Genomic DNA, 21,408 nt, shown 5'->3' with positions numbered 1-21,408 from the left:
CAGCTCAGACCACACCCCTCACTCCTGACCCACAGACCCCCCCACGTTATCCCAGCCCTGGGGCCCCCAACTCGGACCCGCCCCTCACTTCCGCCCCACAGTCCCCCCACATTAACCCAGCCCTGCCTCCCCCCAGCTCAGACCACACCCCTCACTCCTGACCCACAGCCCCCTCATGTTATCCCTGCCGCGGCCCCCACCCAATTTGGCCCCGCCGCCCACTCCTGACCCACAGCCCCCCACTCCCTCCCACTCTAATACAAAATGACCAGGAAGCGACTCTGTTACATTATCTTTAATAAGGACGCTGGAGGCATTAATTGCGAGTACCACTAACGAGCCAGAGGCTGGACTCCATTTCGGGGGGGGGGCATGTAATCCCTATCCCCCTCTCTATCACCAACCCATTTGTACCGTGCCCAGGACATGGGGGGAATCAATGTCTGAGCCAAACACCCCCCTTCTGCCCCCCAACCTGCCGTCCCCCCCACAAGGTGCTTGGCCTCCGGCACCAGCTTCCGCCTCCAACCGCTGGGGGGTTTGATACACCCCTTAGATCCCACCTGGGGGGCATCCGTCACCCTCCCTCGTGTCCCTCTGCCCCACACCCAGAGGGGCGTCTCCCCTGCTTAGCCCCCTTCGCTCTGTCCAGTCTCATACGCCCCTCGCAACCCCAGCGCCCCCCCCAGCCACGTGTCCTAGGCCTCTTCATCCTCTTCCTCAGTCCGGCCGCCTCCCCCCAGCTGCGTCTGTGGCACGTGGACGGGGCCGGAGGGTGGCACTGCCCCTGCCGGGAGCGGTGGTGCCCATGGCAGGGTGCCCGGCCAGTTCCCGGAGGTGCCCGGCGCTGGCGCTCGGTGCCCACGGCAGGGCCTGGCGGGGCCCGCATGGTGCCCAGAGCCCACGTCTCAGCAGGCGCAGTTGGCCTGGCACGGGAGGCTGTCCAGCGGGCGGGGCTCGGGGCTCCGGCGCCGGGCCCAGGGCCAGCAGAGCAGGGCGCGCAGGCTGCGGAAGGCGGCCTTGCGGAACAGGATGAAGATCCAGGGGTCCAGGATGGGGTTGAGGGCGATGAAGCGAAAGGCCACCATGTCTCCTTGCTCGTAGCCGTCCGGTTTCAGGGCGCTGACGTAGGCACGGATCTGCGGGGACAGGGAGGTTACAGCCACTGCCCGGGCTGTTAAAAGAGACTGGGGGGGGAGAGATCCTTTTGGGGAGGGGGTGTACAGCTCTGGGACCTTTTAACCCCCCCCAGAAGGTACTGATCCCCCCCAAGCTAACACACACCCCGGCTACCCCCATGGTTACTCCATGGGAAGCCCCAATATGAGCCGAACCCTAGCACAGGGGCAGAACCCAGAAATCCCTTCTCTAACCACTAGACCGAACTCCCCACCCCGAGCCTGGCATAAAACCCAGGAGTCCTGGCTCCCAATGGCTTGCTCTAACCACTAGACCGTACTCCCCACCCCGAGCCTGGCATAAAACCCAGGAGTCCTGGCTCCCAATGGCTTGCTCTAGCCACTAGACCGTACTCCCCACCCCGAGCCTGGCATAAAACCCAGGAGTCCTGGCTCCCAATGGCTTGCTCTAACCACTAGACCGTACTCCCCACCCCGAGCCTGGCATAAAACCCAGGAGTCCTGGCTCCCAATGGCTTGCTCTAGCCACTAGACCGTACTCCCCACCCCGAGCCTGGCATAAAACCCAGGAGTCCTGGCTCCCAATGGCTTGCTCTAACCACTAGACCATACTCCCCACCCCGAGCCTGGCATAAAACCCAGGAGTCCTGGCTCCCAATGGCTTGCTCAAACCACTAGACCGTACTCCCCACCCCGAGCCTGGCATAAAACCCAGGAGTCCTGGCTACCAGGTCCCCAGCTCTAACCAGTAGCCTCCACTCTCCCCAGAGCCAGCAGGGGCAAAATGAGAATGGCCCGACTGGGCCGAACCAAAGATCCGCCTAGCTGCTTGCTGGACCCACCTGCTCCTTTCTCTCTGAAAGCCCCAGGCTCCAACATGGCTGAATTTATCCCCAGGCTCCGCCCTCTTGCTCTAGCTCCTCCCATTTCTCCCAGTGCTGACCCCAGATGTTGGCTCCGCCGGCAGGGAAAGGGGGCAGGGCGCAGTGCTCTCCCTTCCTCCAGCCCCACGCAGAGCAGGGGGGCTGGGAAGCAGTTCAGCAAGCGGTTCAGGCTCTCTGCAGACCCAGGCAGCGGCGCTGCACCGCTTACACCTGTTTCACGGGGTTGAGGCTTTTCTCGCCAACCCCCTGGGCTGGAAACACCTGTTACAGGTTTGGGGTTTTTTTATGGGTTCGACTCAGGAGAATGCAGGAGCCGTGGCCCCGGGCGGAGCCTTACCTGGCCTGGGCTTCAGACCAAGCAGACCTGTCTGACGGAGGCAGATTCGCAGATTGCAAGACCAGAGGGGACCTTTGGGGCCATCTGGCACGGCGCCCCCCTACGACACGGGCCAGGCCCAATCGTTTTCGAAACCCAGCCCACCTGGATTGAAACCTCGCCAGTGCCAGCAAACCCTCCCCCCCCCAACCTCTTACGATCTGTCCCCAGGGTTAACGGCGCCCCGGTTAAAAATGCCCGTTCCCCCCCATATTACCCATCTGAATGGGTCTAGCTCCAAATACCAGCCCTCGGGCTGGGCTCAACCTCCCGCTACGAGGGGGGAGCCCGTTATTCTGTATTGCTTCCCCAGGCACCCCCGGATCTTCTCTTTGGGGAGCGAAATCGACGGAACTCCTGGAGTCTGTCGCTACCAGGCTAGTTTCCAGCCCTTTGGCCAGGGGTGGGGAAACTGAGCCCCGAGGCTGCCTGCCTGCCTGGATCTGGCCCCCAAGGTCCAGCCTCCCTCCCCCAGCATTGGGGGAGCCTCTAATGCAGCTCCCACCCCCTCTCCTTCCTGCAGCCCTCCCCCCTCCCATGGGGCTGGAGCACACAAAATCGAGGAGCCTGGGTCTCTAGACTCTGTCGTGCGAGGGGAATGTGGGGAGCATCTTTCTCCGCAGTCAGGGACCCCGGCCGTGAGGCTTTGGGGGGCTTGTGCTTTTCACTTGTGTGCACCCCCCCACTGATTTTTCTGTGGGTCAGCGCCCCCCCCAACCCAAACAAGGTTCCCCCGCCCTGTCTTCGATCCTTCTGGCTCTTCTCTGGGATTGATCAAATCCAGAGGGAAAAGAACCCGTCTGCTCCTCTTCGAGATTCCTACATCCCAGCCCGGCGCTATGTCTTTTAGCCCAACAGCAGCAGGTAGCCAATGCTGAAGGAGGCTGAGCCCCCCCCCCCCGCAGACAGCCCTGCATAGCCCCGGGGTCCGCCCCCTGCTGCCTGCCGCACTCTTCCCCTGTGGCCTGGGGCTAGTGGGGGCCAGGGACTCCGAGCCCACAGTGCCCCCACTGTCCAAGGGTTGTCCCCAGAGGGTTCTCCCCCCCCTCCCCCAGCCTTTTCCAGAGTCCTCCAGCCTCTCGGGCCGGCCGCCCGGCTCTGCTGCCCGCGGGGCTGCATTCTCATGGCCATGTTTGTGCCCACCCCGCCACCCAGCTGGCTCCAGTCCAGGGGCAGAAGCCGTGCGCATCGAGGAGGGGACGGGCGCGGGCGGCGGCCGTTCCCAAAGCCCCCGGCCACACCATCCGGGCTCCACGGAGCTCGGTCGGAACGAGGCAAGGCAAGCAGGGAAACTGAGGCACGGGGCGTGGCAACACACACACGCCCTGCCGGGGGCCACGGAGCCACCCTGCCTCCTGAGGCGACACAGTTTTGTGTCCCCATTCCCTTGCTGGATCAGGCCAGGGTCCCCTGGGGTCCAGTGTCCCATCCCCAGGGGAATTTATCCCTCCCCCCTCGGTATTCATGGCCTCTCCCAGCTGCGAATTAACCCAACACAGAGCTGGGGGAGGGGGGAGGGTTGATGGAAAGCAGCAGCCACCCTCCCCCCCCCCCCCCCCCCCCCCCGCCCTGCCACCGTGCGGTTTCTCTCTGGTTCATCGTTTCGGTCTGTTGCTTAACTCATTTTGCAAGATTTAAATCACTAAGGCGGCGGGACATGACCAAGGAAAAGCCTCATTTCACAATGTGCTAGACACCGACTTATTTTTCCCACTGGGTGCCCCACCCCAGCGCTATCCCTGCCCCACCCTTTCCCCCAGGTGCCAGCCCTGCCCCACCCCCACACTCTGCCCCGCCCCCCCCACTCCTCAAGGCTCCGCCCTTGCTCCATTCCTTCCTGCCCTAGCCTGCCCCTTGGAGGCCTTGACACCCAGCGGGAGCTACCTGGGCTTTATTTTATGGCTTTGTTTGATGCCATTACAGCCACGTTACTTCCTCCGCTGTGTTCGACAGCCGCTGCCAGGTGTCACCGCATGAGGCTTTAGAAGTGGGTAAGTGTAACCCACACACTGTGTCTACACTGGGCCACTTATTCTGGAAAATCAGTCGCTTTTCCGGAATAAGCTGTGAGCTGTCTACACTGGCCCTTGAATTTCTGGAAAAGCAACGACGCTCTACTGTACAAAATCAGCCGCTATTCCGGAAAAACTATTCTGCTCCCGCTCGGGCATGAGTCCTTATTCCGGAACACTGTTCTGGAAAAGGGCCAGTGTAGACAGCCCAGTGGTCTTTTCCAGAAAAAAGCCCCGATCGCGAAAATGACGATCAGGGCTCTTTTCCGGAAAAGCGCATCTACGTTGGCCACAGACGCTTTTCCGGAAAAAGGGCTTTTCCGGAAAAGCAGCCTGCCAATGTAGATGCTCTTTTTCTGGAAATACGTATAACGAAAACTATTCTGTTTTAAGCATTTCCGGAAATTCATGCCAGTGTAGACACAGCCCTAGTGTGGTTCACTGTCCCGTGCAACGACACCTAGACCACGGTGACAACAGACAAGCACCCAGACCAGGACAACAACAGCCAAGAACAAGAGACCTTTGCAGCACCAGCTGAGAGCCAGCTGGCTTTTAGTGCAGAGAGTAGAGGCTCCTGTCCTACGCTTCAAAGGTCCCCGGTTCACATCCGCCTGGTGGCGCTTATATGAAGCAATTGGCTATAGCTTGTTTGCCAGCTTGGTAGGGGGCTAAGAAAACCCGCCTGCCCCTCGGGAAGAGAAACGGCGTTCTCCAAAGTGAACGGGGCCTCGTGCGCGAGGGAGGAGTCCGAGAAGAGGCAGACGCTCGGCAGAGTTAGCAAGGAGGAGTGAACTCAGACACGGGTCCCAATCAGAAGGGCAGAAGTGGGGACCCTAAAGCAGAGACCCGCCGGCCAGGAAGGAGCTCGGGGAAGGAGAGGAGCCAGGCAAGTCATCAACACAGGGAGGGAAGCAGCCTGCGGGTAAAGGCCAGTTACCAAATCGAGGACACTGCAGATCCCATGGATTAGCGTTGGGACTTGCAGCCACAGAGGGGTGGCGTGTGTAGCCACAGGGCTGCCTGTTTGTCTTGTGAAGACAATTTGGCGAGTCTGTCTGTGCACATGTGCGTGTTTGTCTGTCTCTGCGGATGCACATGCTGATGTCTATGCTGATTTTGCGATAAACTAGAAGGAAAACACCCTAAGGCCACCGCCTCACTCTGCTTCCTCCCCCAGGGTCCCACCCACCCTCCTGCCACTCACTCTTCTCAGCCCTCCCCTGGGCACCTCCCACCAGGCACCCAACAGCTGCTCCGGAGCCAGCCCCTCGGGCCCACGGAACAGCTGATGGGTGGCCAGGCCCTGTCCACGCCCCAGCTGTGGCTGGTGGGGGCTGGTCACACGCAGGGTATCTCCCTGGGTGCTGCAGGCCAGACCATCCACAGAGCCGACACCCATGCCCGTGAGGATCAGTCAGAGAACGGTTTTGGAACGGGCTGGTGAAATGATTGGCCAAGGCAGAGCTAAGCGGGACTCAGGGTTCGCTCTATAAACCAGGGTCCACGAAGAAGACCAGCTGGGAAAGAAAGGAAAAGGGAAGAAGAAAATGAAGAACCCTAGAACTGGAAGGGACCTCGAGAGGTCAGCAAGTCCCATCCCCTGCCCTCACGGCAGGACCCAGCACCATCTGACCATCCCTGGTAGACGTCTGTCCAACCTGCTCTTAAATATCTCCAGAGATGGAGATTCCACAACCTCCCTGGGCAATTTATTCCAGTGTCTGACCACCCTGACAGGGAGGAAGTTTTTCCTAATGTCCAACCTCAACCTCCCTTGCTGCAGTTTAAGCCCCTTGCTTCTTGTCCTGTCCTCAGCGGCCAAAGAGAACAATTTCCCTCCCTCCTCCTTGTGACACCCTTTTAGATACTTGAAAACTGTTATCCTGTCCCCTCTCAGTCTTCTCCTCTCCAGACCCAGTTCCTTCAGTCTTCCCTCATCGCTCATGTTTTCTTAGACCTTTAATCACTTTTGTCGCTCTTCTCTGGACGTTCTCCAGTTTCTCCACATCTTTCCTGAAATGCGGCGCCCAGAACTGGACACAAGACTCCAACTGAGGCCTGATCAGCGCAGAGTAGAGCGGAAGAATGACTCCTCGTGTCTTGCTCACAACACTCCTGTTCATGCAGCCCAGAATCACGTTTGCTTTTTTTTTGCAACAGAGTCACACTGTTGACTCATATTTAGCGTGTGGTCCTCTATGACCCCTAGCTCTCTTTCTGCAGGACTCCTTTCTAGACCGTCACTTCCTATTCTGTGGGTGTGAAACTGATTGTTTCTTCCTAAGTGCAGCACTTTGCATTTGTCCTTATTCAACTTATTAAAGGAAACTTATTAAAAGAAGATAAAGATGAAGAAGAAAAAAAAAAAACACCCCTCCCAGGCACAGCCCAAAATCAGAGCCGCTGGAATTGTCTGCAACTGGACCCCAGACTATAGGCTGAACCTCTCAACCAGGACTTTCTGGTCCGGCAACAGCTGTGGCCCAGCAGGGAACAGGGGCCGCCTGGAAGGCTGGTGTCCTGTGGACCTGGGCCAGCAGCCGGGGCGGCAGGGAGCCCAGCTGGGACCAGCAGCGGAACCCAATGGCCAGGGCTGGCAGCAGGGTTGGTGGCTGGGAGGGGAGCCTGACTGGGAGGCTGCCAGCCCCTCGGGAGCACCTGGAGGCCGGCAACAGAGCGGCCAGAACTGACCATTCCTGGTCCAGCAAACTCCCTCGTTTGGGACCGGTCTGGTCCCATGGATGCTGAACCAGGGTAGCCCAGGGGTCTCAAACTCAGTTTGCCTTGGGGCCAGAGCCAGGCCTCAAATCCCGCTAGCAAGCCAGCCCCCTTCCCCCCCGGCAGGGCTCTGGAGCTGGGGGTCCCCAGGAGTGCAGAGCTGTCCGCCCAGAGGCTGGGGCGGGGTATTCGAACAGAACCCCCGCCGCCGCCTTCCGTTTTGTTACAGGCAGGCTGGCTGGCTCCTGGTTTGCGGAGAAAAGCGCGAGAACGTGTCCCGAGTTCAGCCAGAGGCCTCAAGCACCAGATGTCAACTAAAAAGACCCCAAGTGTATTTTTATCTGGGATTTCCAGAAGCTCTTCTCTTGGGGAGGGGGGGGGGAGCTGGTGCCTGAGTTGCGAATGCCTGGGGTCAGCAATACAGGGTCAGCGCACATGCCAACAGTGTCTCCCTGCGTCTAGGTGCCCAGACAGTCAACAGGATCCCATGAAGACCGGAAACGGAGTCCTCCCCCGGCACTGCTGTGTCCTCCCGCGCTGGAATACCTCCCCCTCCCCCGCTGGAACGCCGCCCCCTCCCCAGCTGGAATGGCCAGTGCACTTCCCATCGTGACGGAGGACGCTCCGCACAGCTTCCCGGACCAAGCGGCGCCCCCTGTGTCTGGGATTATGGAGCTGCAGGGTGCTGCCGGGAGGGTGAGCCGTGCCAACCCCCACCTCCTGGCCTGATGACATCACGGTTTCAGAATATTTCACGAGCTGGATTGGGGACGCGCTCAGGCCACCCAGGGCGCCTGGGCCGGGAGCTGGAGTCCCTGGCGGTAGACTGTAGGGTTGCCAGATGGTTTAACCAAAAATACCGAACACCTCCCCCCAAAAAAAGAACCACCAGGGAAAAAATTTGTTGAGGAAACAAAGGGGGAGACCAAAGTTGTTGAGCATATAAAAAAAAAAAAAAAACAGCATGGCCCCTTTAAGAGACTTTTTGGCTCTAATAGGCTGCTGGCAGCAGCCTGCCATCTTGCCTTCCTGTGCCATGCCAGACAGCTCCCCTACAAAAGCTGGTAAGCACCCAGGATTTTCGCCTCCTGGCCAGGAAAAAAAAATCAGAAAGTACTGGACATTTTAGGTGCCCGGTATTTTCTGAATTTTTTTTACTGGACTGTCCAGTTCAATACCGGACACTTGGCAACCCTAGTAGACTGACCTTGCCTGGGCAGCAAGAGAAGTCGGCCTGCATAGCCAGGACTGGTGTGCGCAGTCTACTGAATGTGTGTGTACGGCTAGGGGATTGCTCACGCCGGAGGGGCAGGATGTGGTAGTAGCGGGAGAAGGAAGGCCGGAGTATGCAGGGATCGGCCGATCGACCTGCACAAGGCTCTTTCACCGGGAGAAAACCCACTGACGTCCTGGCCCCTAGGAATGGGGGAAGAGTGGAGGTGCGGTGATTAACCTTGAGCCCACGGAAGAGTAAAGGTGTGGGGGGACCCTGGAACATGTGAGCATGGGCACCAACTCTGTGGGTGTGGAAAAAAAACAAGGGGTGGTCAGGATCCACCGGGGGCCCTTGCTTGATCATCTTCCTCCCACCGAGGGTTGTCAGATGGTTGAAACAAAAATATCGAACACCCGGCCCACCCCCCCAAAAAAAAATCCAGGGAAAATTTCTGTTTAAAAAAAAAGGGGGGGGAGACCAAAGTTGTTGAGCAAAAAAATAAATATATTAAAATAAAACAGCATTAAAAAAGCATGTCCCCTTTAAGGTGAGTGCAGGGATAGGTTGAGCACCAAGACCCAGGGGAGTCATTGCTTCCCCTTGGTCTTTTTGCCAGCAGCTATTCTGTGCCAGAAGCCTTGTGGAACCAGGTAAGCATGGGGTCTGGGGTCAGGGGGCTGAGGGTGTTGGGAGCGGGAGGCCGGGTGCTAATTGTTTGTAGGGTTGCCAGGTGCCTGGCATTTTTGCCTCCTGGCCGGGGGGTGGAGGGGAATCAGAAAATACCGGACATCTTAGGTGTCTGGTATTTTCTGAATTTTTTACCAGACAGGAGGCAAAAATACTGGACAGTCCAGGTGAATACCGAACAGCCGGCAACCCTACTCCCACCCACTGTGGATCAGCTGTTCAGGAGGCACTGGGGGAGGGGGAGAGAGGGAACAGGGGCAGAGCTGGGGGAAGGAGTGGAACGGAGGCAGAGTGGGAGGCGAGCAGCTTAGGGAAGCTGAGAGGAGGCCTACGCTCAGGGGGGGGCATAGAAGGCAAATAGAGCGGCCCCAGATCAGCACTGAGTGCAGAAGAGCCAGCTTCACGGAGGTGAACGGCGCGCGCACCCCGGCCAGAAACCAAGCCCAAGCATCCGGATCACTACGGGCAATATCTCTGGAGAGGAACCAGCCACACCCGGGGCCAGGGCCTGGGAGGAAGGAGATTAGCAGGGGAGGGGGGATGGAAGGCAACGTCAGCCCTTATCTCCAGGCCCCTTACATATACACACACCCCACCGGGGTGGCAGCTGCTTCCCCGGCTGGAAGAGAGAGAAACAGAGAAACTTCGGGGGGGGGGGGGCCTGCTTTACCCCAGCGAGGGCGCTGGCCCATTGAGTCCCTTGGAGCCAGGCTGTTTTACACCCCGGGCGCAGCCCCCGTTTACACCCCAATCTACCACACGCACCAGAGACACCAGATGGAGACAGGACAGAGGCGGGAGCAGGGGGAACCAATGAATCCAAATAACGGGGCAGAAGAGGAGCTCAGTCCAGGGAGCTTGCCAGAGAGAAGGCTGAGAGGGGGGTGGCCACAGGCTGAGAGAGAGAAAGGTGGAAGAAGGCCGGGGTGTGACTGGCAGGGCCTGACCCAGGATAGAGGGCCCAGCCCAGCTGGAACCAGGCCCACCGCTCCAAGCTCTCTGAACTTGCAGCCTCCAAACACTCATTACTATGCAATCCCGCCCTCTCGTCGGACTCTTTCCATCCGCAGAGCTCCGAGCACTTCACAAAGGTGGGAAAGGGGCAGAATCCTTCTCCCCATTTTACAGATGGGGAAACCGAGGCTGTTACGGCCTGTCGGTTGTCTGCTCTTTGGGCCTGTCTCACTGTCCTGGGTTCGTTCAGCGCCTGGCTCGTGTCTGGGAGGGCGGCCTTCGTTCTACCGTAATACTCCTAGTCGTAATAAAAATGCCCAGCGTCTACTACCATAGGGTCCTGGTCCACGACTGGGGCACCGTAGCATCACCAGTGTACCTCAGAGCAGTCAAAATGTACAGCGCCTGGCGCAGCGAGGCCCAGTGCACTGCTACGATCCACAAGACCAATCACAATCTTTGACGGCCAGGCCAATTTTTTCACTCCCTGCATCAGCCTGCAACGGGCTCTTTCCCATCACCAACATCCTGTTGGAAGTGGGGACAACAGAGCCAGGCCCGGCTCATCGGTATCCCGTAACCTTCCTCCTCCTCAGCGCACCCCTTTCAACTTAATGCCAGGCGCCTCGTTAAATTCAATGCCGCATGGCCAGGGCGGACAGCTCCCAGTAGGGCCCCAGCCAAGTTCCCTCCTTCTGAAGGAGCAGTCTGTAAATAAACATCCCTTTTGCAACCCGAGCAGAGGGCCTAGGGGAGTGTGAAATGAAATTGACCAGAAACAGAATCTCAGGAGGATTGAAACTGACCGGTTCTCACGCACCAGAACTGGTGAGGAAAGGGCCCGTCGGTTCAGGGGGCAGGAGGGTGTTGCGCAGAATGGGAAGGGTTCCTGATGTTTGATCCGGTAGTGGTTGGGTTTTCGGGGGGGGGGGGGGGTTATTAACGACTGGGGCATGATTCAGTCCAGCTCAGCTGTGACTCTGTTGAAGCGGGGGAAGGGGGGCGGTGTACGGCAGGAGTCGCTTTGCAATTCAAGAGGTGACATCGCGTGAATCCACCGAACCTGGCCGAGTGGCCAGCTGCCTGCCCCCCAACCCGCTCGCGTCCCTTGTAAGGAAGAGGCTGATTCATGCCCCGGGAAACGCCCCCGATGGCGACAGAGAAACGAGTTTGGGGGCAGAACGTGACTGCCAAGGAACCCGTGTGTCAGCCTGAGTCAGCTGCTGCCCTCTGCCACCCGAAGCAACACTCCAGGAAACCAACGACACTCCAGTGACGCGGGAGACAACGGAGGAAGGTCGGAATCAGGCCTGGGGACTGCAGATGGGAGCTGCAGCCGGGGCACGTGGCCAGGCATACCTCGCACCCACGCGGGCGTGCAAGGGGGGTGCAACTTGCACGCCAGGGGCAGATGGGTAGCAAGGACAACAATCAGAAGGGGGAATCAAATTAAGTTCCACTCACACAGACACACCCCTCCCCCCCCCGCCACGTGCACCCCTCCGGCAAAGAGGCACGCACCGCAGGAGTGCACAAACACATGCCTGCTCGCACACGTGCACACTTCTCTGCCCTGCACACTGGTGCCAGACGAGTGTGAAATGCTGGCCAGCCCATCTGGGGCTCTCTCTTTACCCTCCCCTCACAAATTCACAAAGGGCTGGAAACAACTAAAAAGCAGCTTTGAAAAATGCTCATTTTCTTCCCTTCCCTCCTCCCCCTCCCCTGCCCGAAGGGTCTGTGTTAAAAACAGATCCGATGGGCGTACCTGCCCGGGTGGCAGTGGGGTGACACCCCGATGCGCACCCCAAATTGGTGCCAGTCGGGGCGTCCCCCCACTACCATCCAGGAGAATCGGCGCACGGGAGAATCGGAGCACAGCTCTTCCCGCTGGTGTGCAGGGATGCTCTGGTGGCGCGGAGGAGACCAGAGTTGGGCCCGTGCCCTATTTAAAACACGCAGCCCGGAAAAGCAAGAAAACAAATCCTGGGAATTAAGGCCTGGCTTTAATTGAGAGACCCAGGAGGCAACCAGAGCCCAAGGAGGAAAGAATGAATCATGCTGGGAAGACAGCAGAGGCAGGCAGTGGCGTGGGGGTTCTGGACATGCCAAGCGAATGGGGGGGGGGGGCAGTGTTCTCTGTGAGCTATGAACTTGTGTCTCAGGAGAGACACTAACGCCGCCCAGCTGATTTTGTTTCTACTGGTGGTGCACATCCGCACATGCCTCAGCGCATATAAAAATTATTCTGCACACGGATGGAAAAGATGAGAGAGCGTATTGATCCTGATCCCATTATTTCTTGGGCCCGATCGGGGTAAAGCCTCATCGCTCGGATGGCTGATTTACCCCAGCTGGGTTGGTTGCGTGAGGCTGGAGCATTGGGAGCCAGCCGGGGGAGGCGATAGGAGGGAAAGGCAGTGTTGAACCAGGTGAAAGAAACATGGGGTGGGGCCAGCCAAGGAGCGTGATCTGCACTGGGCGGCCGATAAGCCTGATAAAGCAGGGAGGGTTTGGAAGGACAAGGAAAGCGGTAGCAGCCGTGTTCAGAGAGACGCCCCACGGCAGCGTTTGCTCTAGGTGCCTTGGGGGGCCCTATGGAGTCCGGTGAGCCGCTGGGACTACAGCAAACTCTGTAACCAGCCCGCAGTTCTGCCTGGCTATGGAGCTGTTGCAGCCAATCAGAGCAGCTTCTAAAGCCCAACTTCCAATGCCTGACAGGGAAATCGCCATCCACTGGGAGCAGTGCAGGGGCTAGGACACATGGACAAACAGTTCTGATTTCATCCACTAGGTGGCAACAGTGATCTCTCTCACACACACCACCTCTCAGCCCAGAGCCCTCACTTGCTTTGTGAAGGTCAAAGGTGCCTCTTGCCATCTTTATTTTATAAGTGGGGTAAGCCCTGGTATGGGGAGGGAAAGTGACAAGCCAAAAGCCACCCCGCAGAGCCAGGAACAGACCCCAGGAAGCCTGGCTCCCAGCCTCCCCGGCTCTAACCACTAGACCCTACTCCCCTCCCAGAGCTGGAGACAGAACCTTGGCTCCTGGCCTCCCTGCTCTCACCACTAGACCCCACTCCTCTCTCAGAGCTACGGAATAGAACCCAGGTCTGCGCAGTGAGGACTAGACCAGAGTTTCTCGTCACCCACCTCTGGGGTGTCAGAACGCACCAAAGGGTCGCAAGGGGAGGGGGTCGGGTCAGGAGGCCCTGTGGTGCAGCGCTCACCCCATCTCCAGGCTGGCTAGCTTCAGCTCCCCGCTCCGGCCTGGTGCACGGGGGCATGACGCTGTTGGCCCAGCCACCTCTCCGTCATCATGGCCCGGGGCACAGCAGCCCCGCCTGCCAGCACATGAAGCTGACCCGTCGGGAGCAGCGTGACCACCCCGGAGATTGCAGCGCCCAGAGCAGGGAGCCCAGCCCACCCTGGGAGCTGCCGGAGTGGCCACTGCGGTACACACGGTCTAGGTTGTGCGCGTGCACTATCGTGCTAAGAAATATTCTGTCGAGCAAGCTTGCACGACAGCTATTTCCTGGGTCACGACAGGCCAGCGAGGTCGGGAATGGCCGTCCCAGGCCGCGCTGTGCCCCTGCCACGCAGAGCTCTCTGCTAACCCCTGCCTCCCCACTTCCGCCCCCCGTGTTGGTTTAACACTCAGGGAACAATACGCAGCTTGTTTGCCCGGTAATCACCAGCAGGGTTTGCTTTTCTGAGCTTCAAACCAGGCAACAGCAGGATTCAAAGCCCTGGATCCGGCAGGCAAAGGGGCTGTACACCAGGGCTCTGGCACCAGCACTCACTCACGGATCCATGTGCGACAGGGGCTGTACACCAGGGCTCTGGCACCAGCACTCACTCACGGATCCATGTGCGACGGGGGCTGTACACCAGGGCTCTGGCACCAGCACTCACTCACGGATCCATGTGCGACGGGGGCTGTACACCAGGCTCTGGCACCAGCACTCACTCACGGATCCATGTGCGACGGGGGCCATACACCAGGGCTCTGGCACCAGCACTCACTCACGGATCCATGTGCGACAGGGGCTGTACATCAGGCTCTGGCATCAGCACTCACTCGTGGATCCATGTGCGACCGGGGCTGTACACCAGGGCTCTGGCACCAGCACTCACTCGCAGATCCATGTGCGACGGGGGCTGTACACCAGGGCTCTGGCACCAGCACTCACTCGCAGATCCATGTGTGACGGGGGCTGTACACCAGGGCTCTGGCACCAGCACTCACTCACGGATCCATGTGCGACGGGGGCCATACACCAGGGCTCTGGCACCAGCACTCACTCGCAGATCCATGTGCGATGGGGGCCATACACCAGGGCTCTGGCACCAGCCCTCACTCACGGATCCATGTGCGATGGGGGCCATACACCAGGGCTCTGGCACCAGCCCTCACTCACGGATCCATGTGCGATGGGGGCCGTACACCAGGGCTCTGGCACCAGCACTCACTCACGGATCCATGTGCGATGGGGGCTGTACACCAGGGCTCTGGCACCAGCCCTCACTCACGGATCCATGTGCGACAGGGGCCGTACACCAGGGCTCTGGGACCAGCACTCACTTGCGGATCCATGTGCGACGGGGGCCATACACCAGGGCTCTGGCACCAGCACTCACTCACGGATCCATGTGCGACGGGGGCCGTACACCAGGGCATCCCCCATGAGCGCCCCCTGACAGCACCTCCCTCAGCACCAGATTGAGGCTTTCCCCCCTAGTGCTGTAGTAGTGCATTCTGGGATCCCTGCTATGCCTGGGTCCAAGGCATTTGGGGCTGGAGAGACACATGGCATTATGGGAGATCACTAGCAGAACGGCTTTCGAGCCCAGCCCCATGAGGGCAACCCGGGCACCGAAGGCCTCCAGGTCCGCCTGAGTCTGCAGGCAGCCTGAGCCGCGGACTTCAAGTGGGATGAATGTCTCTAAGAGCAAGGCGCTTGCGGGGTGTTAACTCTGAAGCCTAATGATGACACTCCAACAGGTCTGGTGCTCCCTGTTTCAAGCAGCCTGGGCTGTCTCGGTTTGGGGGTTTGCCTTCTCCCATCGCTCCTCAACCACTGACACACGCAAACAAAGCTGAATGCCAGGTATCCCCCATCCATCCACAGTATTATCAGTCTCAGCGCCCATCACTTCCCTCGCTGTGTCCAGGCAGACAGAAAACAGCGCGAGACAGACAGGCAGCGGGGCGTGTCTGGGGATGGATGAACCCGGGCAGTTAGACAAATGACTAAGGACACATTGAAGGAGGTTGATTACACCATTATCTGGCTACTCAGACTCCATTAGCTCCCCCAGGGGACTGACTTTCAACTGCCGGGAGATGGGGATGAGCTGGCAGAGCGTTCATCTCTGCAGAGCCCTAGGGCCCCGCTACCGAGAACCGACACCTCCCGGACAACCCGACAGACAGACACACACCCACTCACCCCACAGTTATAACTTCCCCGACAATGGCTCCCCACGGACCTACCCCCAGGATCCTCTGATACACACACACCCTGACAACCCCCCCACCTAACAACCCCCCCCCCACACACACACCCTCCATGAGCCCCTAGAATGCCTCACAACCCTCTCTCCGATGGACACACACACACCTGGAACCTACAGCATCCCTGACACACACAACTCCTCAATGGATACACATACACACACATGGAACCTATAGTATCCCTGACACACACACACACACACCCCTCCCCGATGAATTCACACAGAGAACCTACAGCATTACACACACACACACAACAGATCCATACACACAGAGATACCCGGAACCTGGTAAAAAGACAGGAAACGAAGGGTAGGAATAAATGGTACGTTTTCAGAGTGGAGAGAGGTAACTAGTGAGGTCCCCCAAGGGTCTGTCCTGGGACTCATCCTATTCACCTTATTTATAAAGGATCTGGAGAAAGGTGGCAAAATTTGCACTTGCTACCAAACTGCTCAAGATATTAAGACCAAAGCAGACTGTGAAGAGCTTCCAAAATTAAATCGAAAGAATGCGGCGTTTTTTTCAACCGTGGTAAACCTCATTTTACAAGGAAGAACACCTTTTTTGGACAGTGCTCTTTGGAAAAAAGGTGTTCTTGACTGCAAACTGTGCTTTTTCTAAAGAGAGCATCTGGACTGCCTGGGTGCTCTCTTTTGAAAAAGCGCCTCGCTTTTTCGAAAGAAGTGGTTGCAGTCTAGATGCTCTCTTTCGAAAAAGGCTTGCAGTCTAGATGTACCCTAAGGGTATGTCTAGACTACATACCTCTGTCGTCAGAGGCATGTAGATTAGGCTACCCGGCATAGGGAAACGAGGCATACCTGCGCCGGTCGACAAAGGTTTCCTTGTCGACCGCGGTGCATCTAGACTGCCCTGACCTGCCGACAAACAGCTGATCATCAGCTGGTTGACAGAGCGTGGCAGCCATTTTAATTTAAATGAAGCCACGATTATTTAAGTCGCAGCTTCGTTTCCCTATGCCGGGTAGCCTAATCTACATGCCTCTGACGACAGAGGCATGTAGTCTAGACATACCCTTAGTGATTGAAGCAAAATGCAGGACAATGTAGCACTTTAAAGGCTAACAAGATGGTTTATTAGATGATGAGCTTTCGTGGGCCAGACCCACTTCCTCAGATCAAATAGTGGAAGAAAATAGTCACAACCATATATACCAAAGGATTGGGCAGCAAAATGGCAAAAGAAATGTAATGTTGATAAATGTAAAGTAATGCACATTGGAAAAAATAATCTCAACTATACGTACAATATGATGGGGAACAATTTAGCTACAACTTACTCAAGAGAGATCTTGGAGCCATAGTGGATAGTTCTCTGAAAACATCCACTCAATGAGGAGCGGCCGCAAAAAAGCAAACAGAATGTTAAGAATCATTAAAAAAGAGATAGAGAATAAGATAGAGAATATATTATAAAACCATGGTGCGCCCACATCTTGAATACTGCCTACAGATGCGGTTGCCTCATCTCAAAAAAGATCTCTCAGCATTGGAAAAGGTTCAGAAAAGGGCAACAAAAAGGACGAGGGGTTTGGAACAAGTCCCATATGAAGAGAGATTAAAAAGACTTGAACTTTTCAGCTTTTCAGACTTGAAGTTTTCAGGCGACTAGAAAAAGTGAATAAGGAACGGTTATTTCCTTGTTCCCATAATATGAGAACTAGGGGTCACCAAATGAAATGAATAGGTGGCAGGTTTAACAAACCAAAGGAAGTTTTTCTTTACACAGCGCACAGTCAACCTGTGGAACTCCTCGCCAGAGGATGTTGTAAAGACTAGGACTTTAACAGGGTTCAAAAACAAGCTAGATAAGTTCATGGAGGTTGGGTCCATCAATGGCTATTAGTCAGGATGGGTAGGAATGGTATCTCTAGCCTCTGTTTGTCTGGAAATGGGTGACAGCAGAGAGATCACATGATGATTACCTGTTGTGTTCCCGCCCTCTGGGGCATCTGGCATTGGCCACAGGCAGCAGACAGCATATTGGGCTATACGGACCTTTGGTCTGACCCACTATGGCCGTTCTTATGTTCTATAGCAGTGTTTCTCAACCAATGGTACGAGTACCCTTAGGGTACTCGAGAGAAGACTGGGGGAATACGTCCACCCAACTGAAATTTGGAGAAAACCGAAGTTTGGTTGTAAGTTTTACAGCACTTTATTATTTTTGTACTTTTTACACCCATGAATGTCAACACCCGCCCAGCTACGATTAAGTTGTTTAAACAAATGCGTTGCAATGGTAGGAAAAAAATGGTGTGTCTGAAAACTGTACTGGGGGTACTTAGATTTTTTTGTAGTTGTTGTTTTGAAAAAGGGGTACTTTATTAAAAAAAAGGTTGAGAAACACTGTTCTATAGCATCCCTGACACACACACCCCCCAGTGGTTCCCTCCAGGAGTCTATAGAGTCCCCAACCTGGATCCACACCTGCACTGGAGCCTGTAGAACACTTATCCCCCCACACTGGATCCAGCACCCCCTACAGAACCCTGACAACCCCCCGATGGAGCCACACACCCCTGGAGCCTACAGATGCCTCACAATCCACACACCCACCCCAGGCAGGGGCGAGGGCAGAGGAAAGATGGGACCGGGTCCAGCAATACCTCGGGCCCCTGTGTAAACAATGCCTGAGTCCCATCCCGGAGCCCCGCTCCCACAGCAGCTCAGCACCTGGCCCAGCCAGCCGGCTTGGGAAGGGATCAGTCCCTCTCCCGGCCCTGGGGGGAAATGGGATGATGGGGCTCCTATTTCCGCAAGGGCCACAGTAAATAGTGGGGCCAGTCCTAGGGCGCCAACTAGGAGTCCCGGCAGCTCCTGGTCCCCCAGCACCCCGAGGGGCTCCCAGTCTCCCCTCCCTAATGCCCCCCAGCCTCCCCCCAGCCAGGGCCCCATGGATTCCCGGCCCTTACCGTGAGAGGCAAGGAGCAGATGACGAAGATGACAGTCATGAGGGCCAGGAGGACCAGGTGATCCACCTCCTCCTCCCCTTGGCCGAACCAGTTTTTGCGGTGGCGCTGGGCGGGCGCCAGGGACCCGCGCCGGGCCTTCTGCTTGCGGTACATCTGGCAGAGGCTGGCGCTGACGGAGCCGTTGCAGAGGAAGATGGCGAGGATGAGGAGGGCCATGAGGGTGGCGTAGGTGAGCGAGAAGGCGACCGTGCCCGGCTGGTCCCTGCCCGGCTGGTCAGAGGCCATCGCCACGAAGCACCAGGTGCCGGGACAGTACTGCTTGTGCCGCCCCACGCCCAGCAAAGGCAGGCTGCAGAAGAGGGCGCTGAAGGCGTAGACGCCCGGCAGCGCCAGCTTGGCCCAGCCGCGCCCATTGTGCTGGGAGTAGAAGTAGGGGTAGCTGATGGCCAGGCACCGCTCCACGGCCATGGCGCAGAGGATGAGCATGGAGGCAAGGCCGAAGAAGGTCATGGTGAAGGCGAAGAGCTGGCACAGGCCCGGCCCGCCCTGCGCCAGGCCCAGCAGGGAGGCGTTGCGGGCGTAGCTGACGAAGACCACGGGGCTGAGGAAGCAGGTGCCCAGCAGGTCGGTGGCGGCCAGGCCGGTCACCAGGATGCAGAAGGCGGAGGACTTGGTGCGCTGCTCCTTGCGGTGCACGCCCAGGATGGCCAGCGCCACCACGTTGCCGGCCACTCCGGTCGAGAACATCAAGGAGGTCACGATCAGGTTGCTGTTCTCCTGCAGCTGGGTGGTGTTGGCGCACTGGTTGGCCAAGGGGCCTTTACCTTGCAGGAGGCGCATCGGTGGGGCCAGGGACCCTGGGGCTCCGTTCCTAGATGGGGAGGGGAGCAGGTCCTAGTGGTTAGTGGGGGAGGGCAGGGCTGAAAGCCAGGACTGGTTGGATCCCAGGCTGTGGGAAGGGAGCGGGGTCTAGTGGTTAGAGCAGGAGGGCTGGGAAGCAGGATCCTGAATCCTCTCTCAGGCTCTGGGAGAGGACTGGGCTCCAGTAGTTGGGAGGGGGTGGGGTAGAGGCCAGGACTCCTGGGTTCGAAGGGTCTAGAGGTGAGCACAGGGGTGGGGTGGGGGTGCTGCAAACCCGGTACGCCTGGGGTCGATGACAGGCTCTGGGAGGGAAGCGGGGTCTAGCGGTTAGAGCAGGGGGGCGTTGCTGTCACCCCGGTACTCCTGGGTCAATGCCAGGCTCTGGGAGGGAGCGGGGTCTAGTGGTTAGAGCAGGCGGAGTTGCTGTCACCCCGGTACTCCTGGGTCTATGCCAGGCTCTGGGAGGGAGCGGGGTCTAGTGGTTAGAGCAGACGGGGTTGCTGTCACCCCGGTACTCCTGGGTCAATGCCAGGCTCTGGGAGGGAAGCGGGGTCTAGCGGTTAGAGCAGGGGGCGTTGCTGTCACCCCGGTACTCCTGGGTCTATGCCAGGCTCTGGGAGGGAAGCGGGGTCTAGTGGTTAGAGCAGGGGGGGTTGCTGTCACCCCGGTACTCCTGGGTCAATGCCAGGCTCTGGGAGGGAAGCGGGGTCTAGCGGTTAGAGCAGGGGGCGTTGCTGTCACCCCGGTACTCCTGGGTCTATGCCAGGCTCTGGGAGGGAAGCGGGGTCTAGTGGTTAGAGCAGGGGGGGTTGCTGTCACCCTGGTCCTCCCGGGTCGGTGCGAGGCTCTGGGCGGGGGCGGGAGCGGGGTCTAGCGGTTAGAGCAGGGGCGGGGGTGGGGGCCAGGACACCTGCGTTCGGTCCCGGGGAGCGGGAGAGGCGGCCGCGTGGGTCCCCCGGAGATCCGCAGACGCGCTGCCTCGGCTCGGCTCAGCCCGGGACGCTCCGGCGGCAGCTGCTCCTCCGGTCCCGGCTGCAGGGCGGGGAGGAGCCGCCCAGGGGCGGGGCGCTCGCCACCAGTTTGTTTCCTTCTCTCGAAGCCGGAGCTGCGGGGCGGGGACCGGCTGCTCACACCAGCCCCGGGGCAGCGACTCGAGCCAGGGAGGGGTCCCCAGCGCGGAGCGGAGGAGGCGTGGGGGGAGGAGAGGGGAGGTGTGGGGCACAGGGAGGTGCATGGGGCAGAGGGGGGTGCATTGAGGAGAGGGCTTGTATGGGGGAGAGGGGGTACGTTGGGGGGAGAGACAGAGGGTGTATGGGGAGGGGTGTATGAGGGAGAGCAATTGAAGGGGTGTGGGGGGGGTGGGAGGAGAGCTACAGGGATGGGTGTCTATGGGGAGGGAGAGATGGGTGGGGCAGGTCTGTAGCTGGAGGGAGAGTTAACCATCCCTGGTTCTTTTCAAAGCCCTTCTTACAGGAGGGGTCATTATGGCCATTTTACAAATGGGGAAACTGAGGCACAGCGCGGGACAGGACGCGTCCACAGGCCAGTGGCCAAGATACAAAGCAAGCACAGGCCTCCAGCATCCCAGTCCAGTGCACTGCGGCCGTGGGCGCGGCCACATGCCCGCCACGGGCCGCCGCACACCAGGCCGGGTCACAGGGCCGTCCCCAGCCACCCGGAGAGTTGGTGCCTCGGACAGGCCCGTGTGCACGGAGCCACGGCTGCCGGAGCCGGACGCAAAAGCATGGCGTCGATTTCAAGGCAGAGCGAACAGCATGGATGGAGGGAATTGCCGGAGAGGGAGGTGGGGTAGAAAGCGGAGACTGGAAAGAGAGAAGGCGACATCCTTGTCAGTTTCGCGTATTCAACATTAGATCCCCCAAGTTCTCGGTTTCCATATAAGAGCGTGAGGGGAAAAATTCGCAGCCTCTGGACTCCACCTTCTCTGTGCTGGGGGCATAATAACTGGACCCTGGAGTACATCCCGGATTCCTCCTCACCAACAACCCAGAGCCCCAGTGGGTGTTGAACAATCCGGCGCCGCCGGATCTGTGGGGTTGGAAACCCAGCTGGTGAAAAGGGCTGTCACCCCCTGGCAACACAGG

At 58.4% G+C, this 21,408-nt stretch overlaps 1 protein-coding gene across 2 annotated transcripts; it reads right to left on the bottom strand.

Moving 5' to 3' along the window:
- Positions 1-280: 280 nt before the first annotated feature.
- On the bottom strand, positions 281-20,458 carry PTGIR (prostaglandin I2 receptor). Of its 2 annotated transcripts, none has more exons than XM_075915122.1 (3): positions 20,214-20,458; positions 18,443-19,313; positions 281-1,139 (listed from the first exon to the last, which is right to left on the bottom strand). In XM_075915122.1, exons 2-3 carry the CDS (start codon positions 19,280-19,282, stop codon positions 909-911), a joined length of 1,071 nt encoding a protein of 356 aa, XP_075771237.1. In that variant the 5' UTR covers positions 19,283-19,313; positions 20,214-20,458; the 3' UTR covers positions 281-908. The 2 variants fall into 2 exon arrangements, with proteins under 2 accessions (XP_075771237.1, XP_075771238.1); XM_075915123.1 differs by having other exon boundaries at positions 20,218-20,364.
- Between the last annotated feature and the right edge of the window lie 950 nt (positions 20,459-21,408).

The sequence above is a fragment of the Pelodiscus sinensis genome, unplaced genomic scaffold (assembly GCF_049634645.1).
Source record: "Pelodiscus sinensis isolate JC-2024 unplaced genomic scaffold, ASM4963464v1 ctg34, whole genome shotgun sequence".
Taxonomy (NCBI): Eukaryota; Metazoa; Chordata; order Testudines; family Trionychidae; genus Pelodiscus; species Pelodiscus sinensis.
This window is presented reverse-complemented; position numbering and strand designations above follow the sequence as displayed.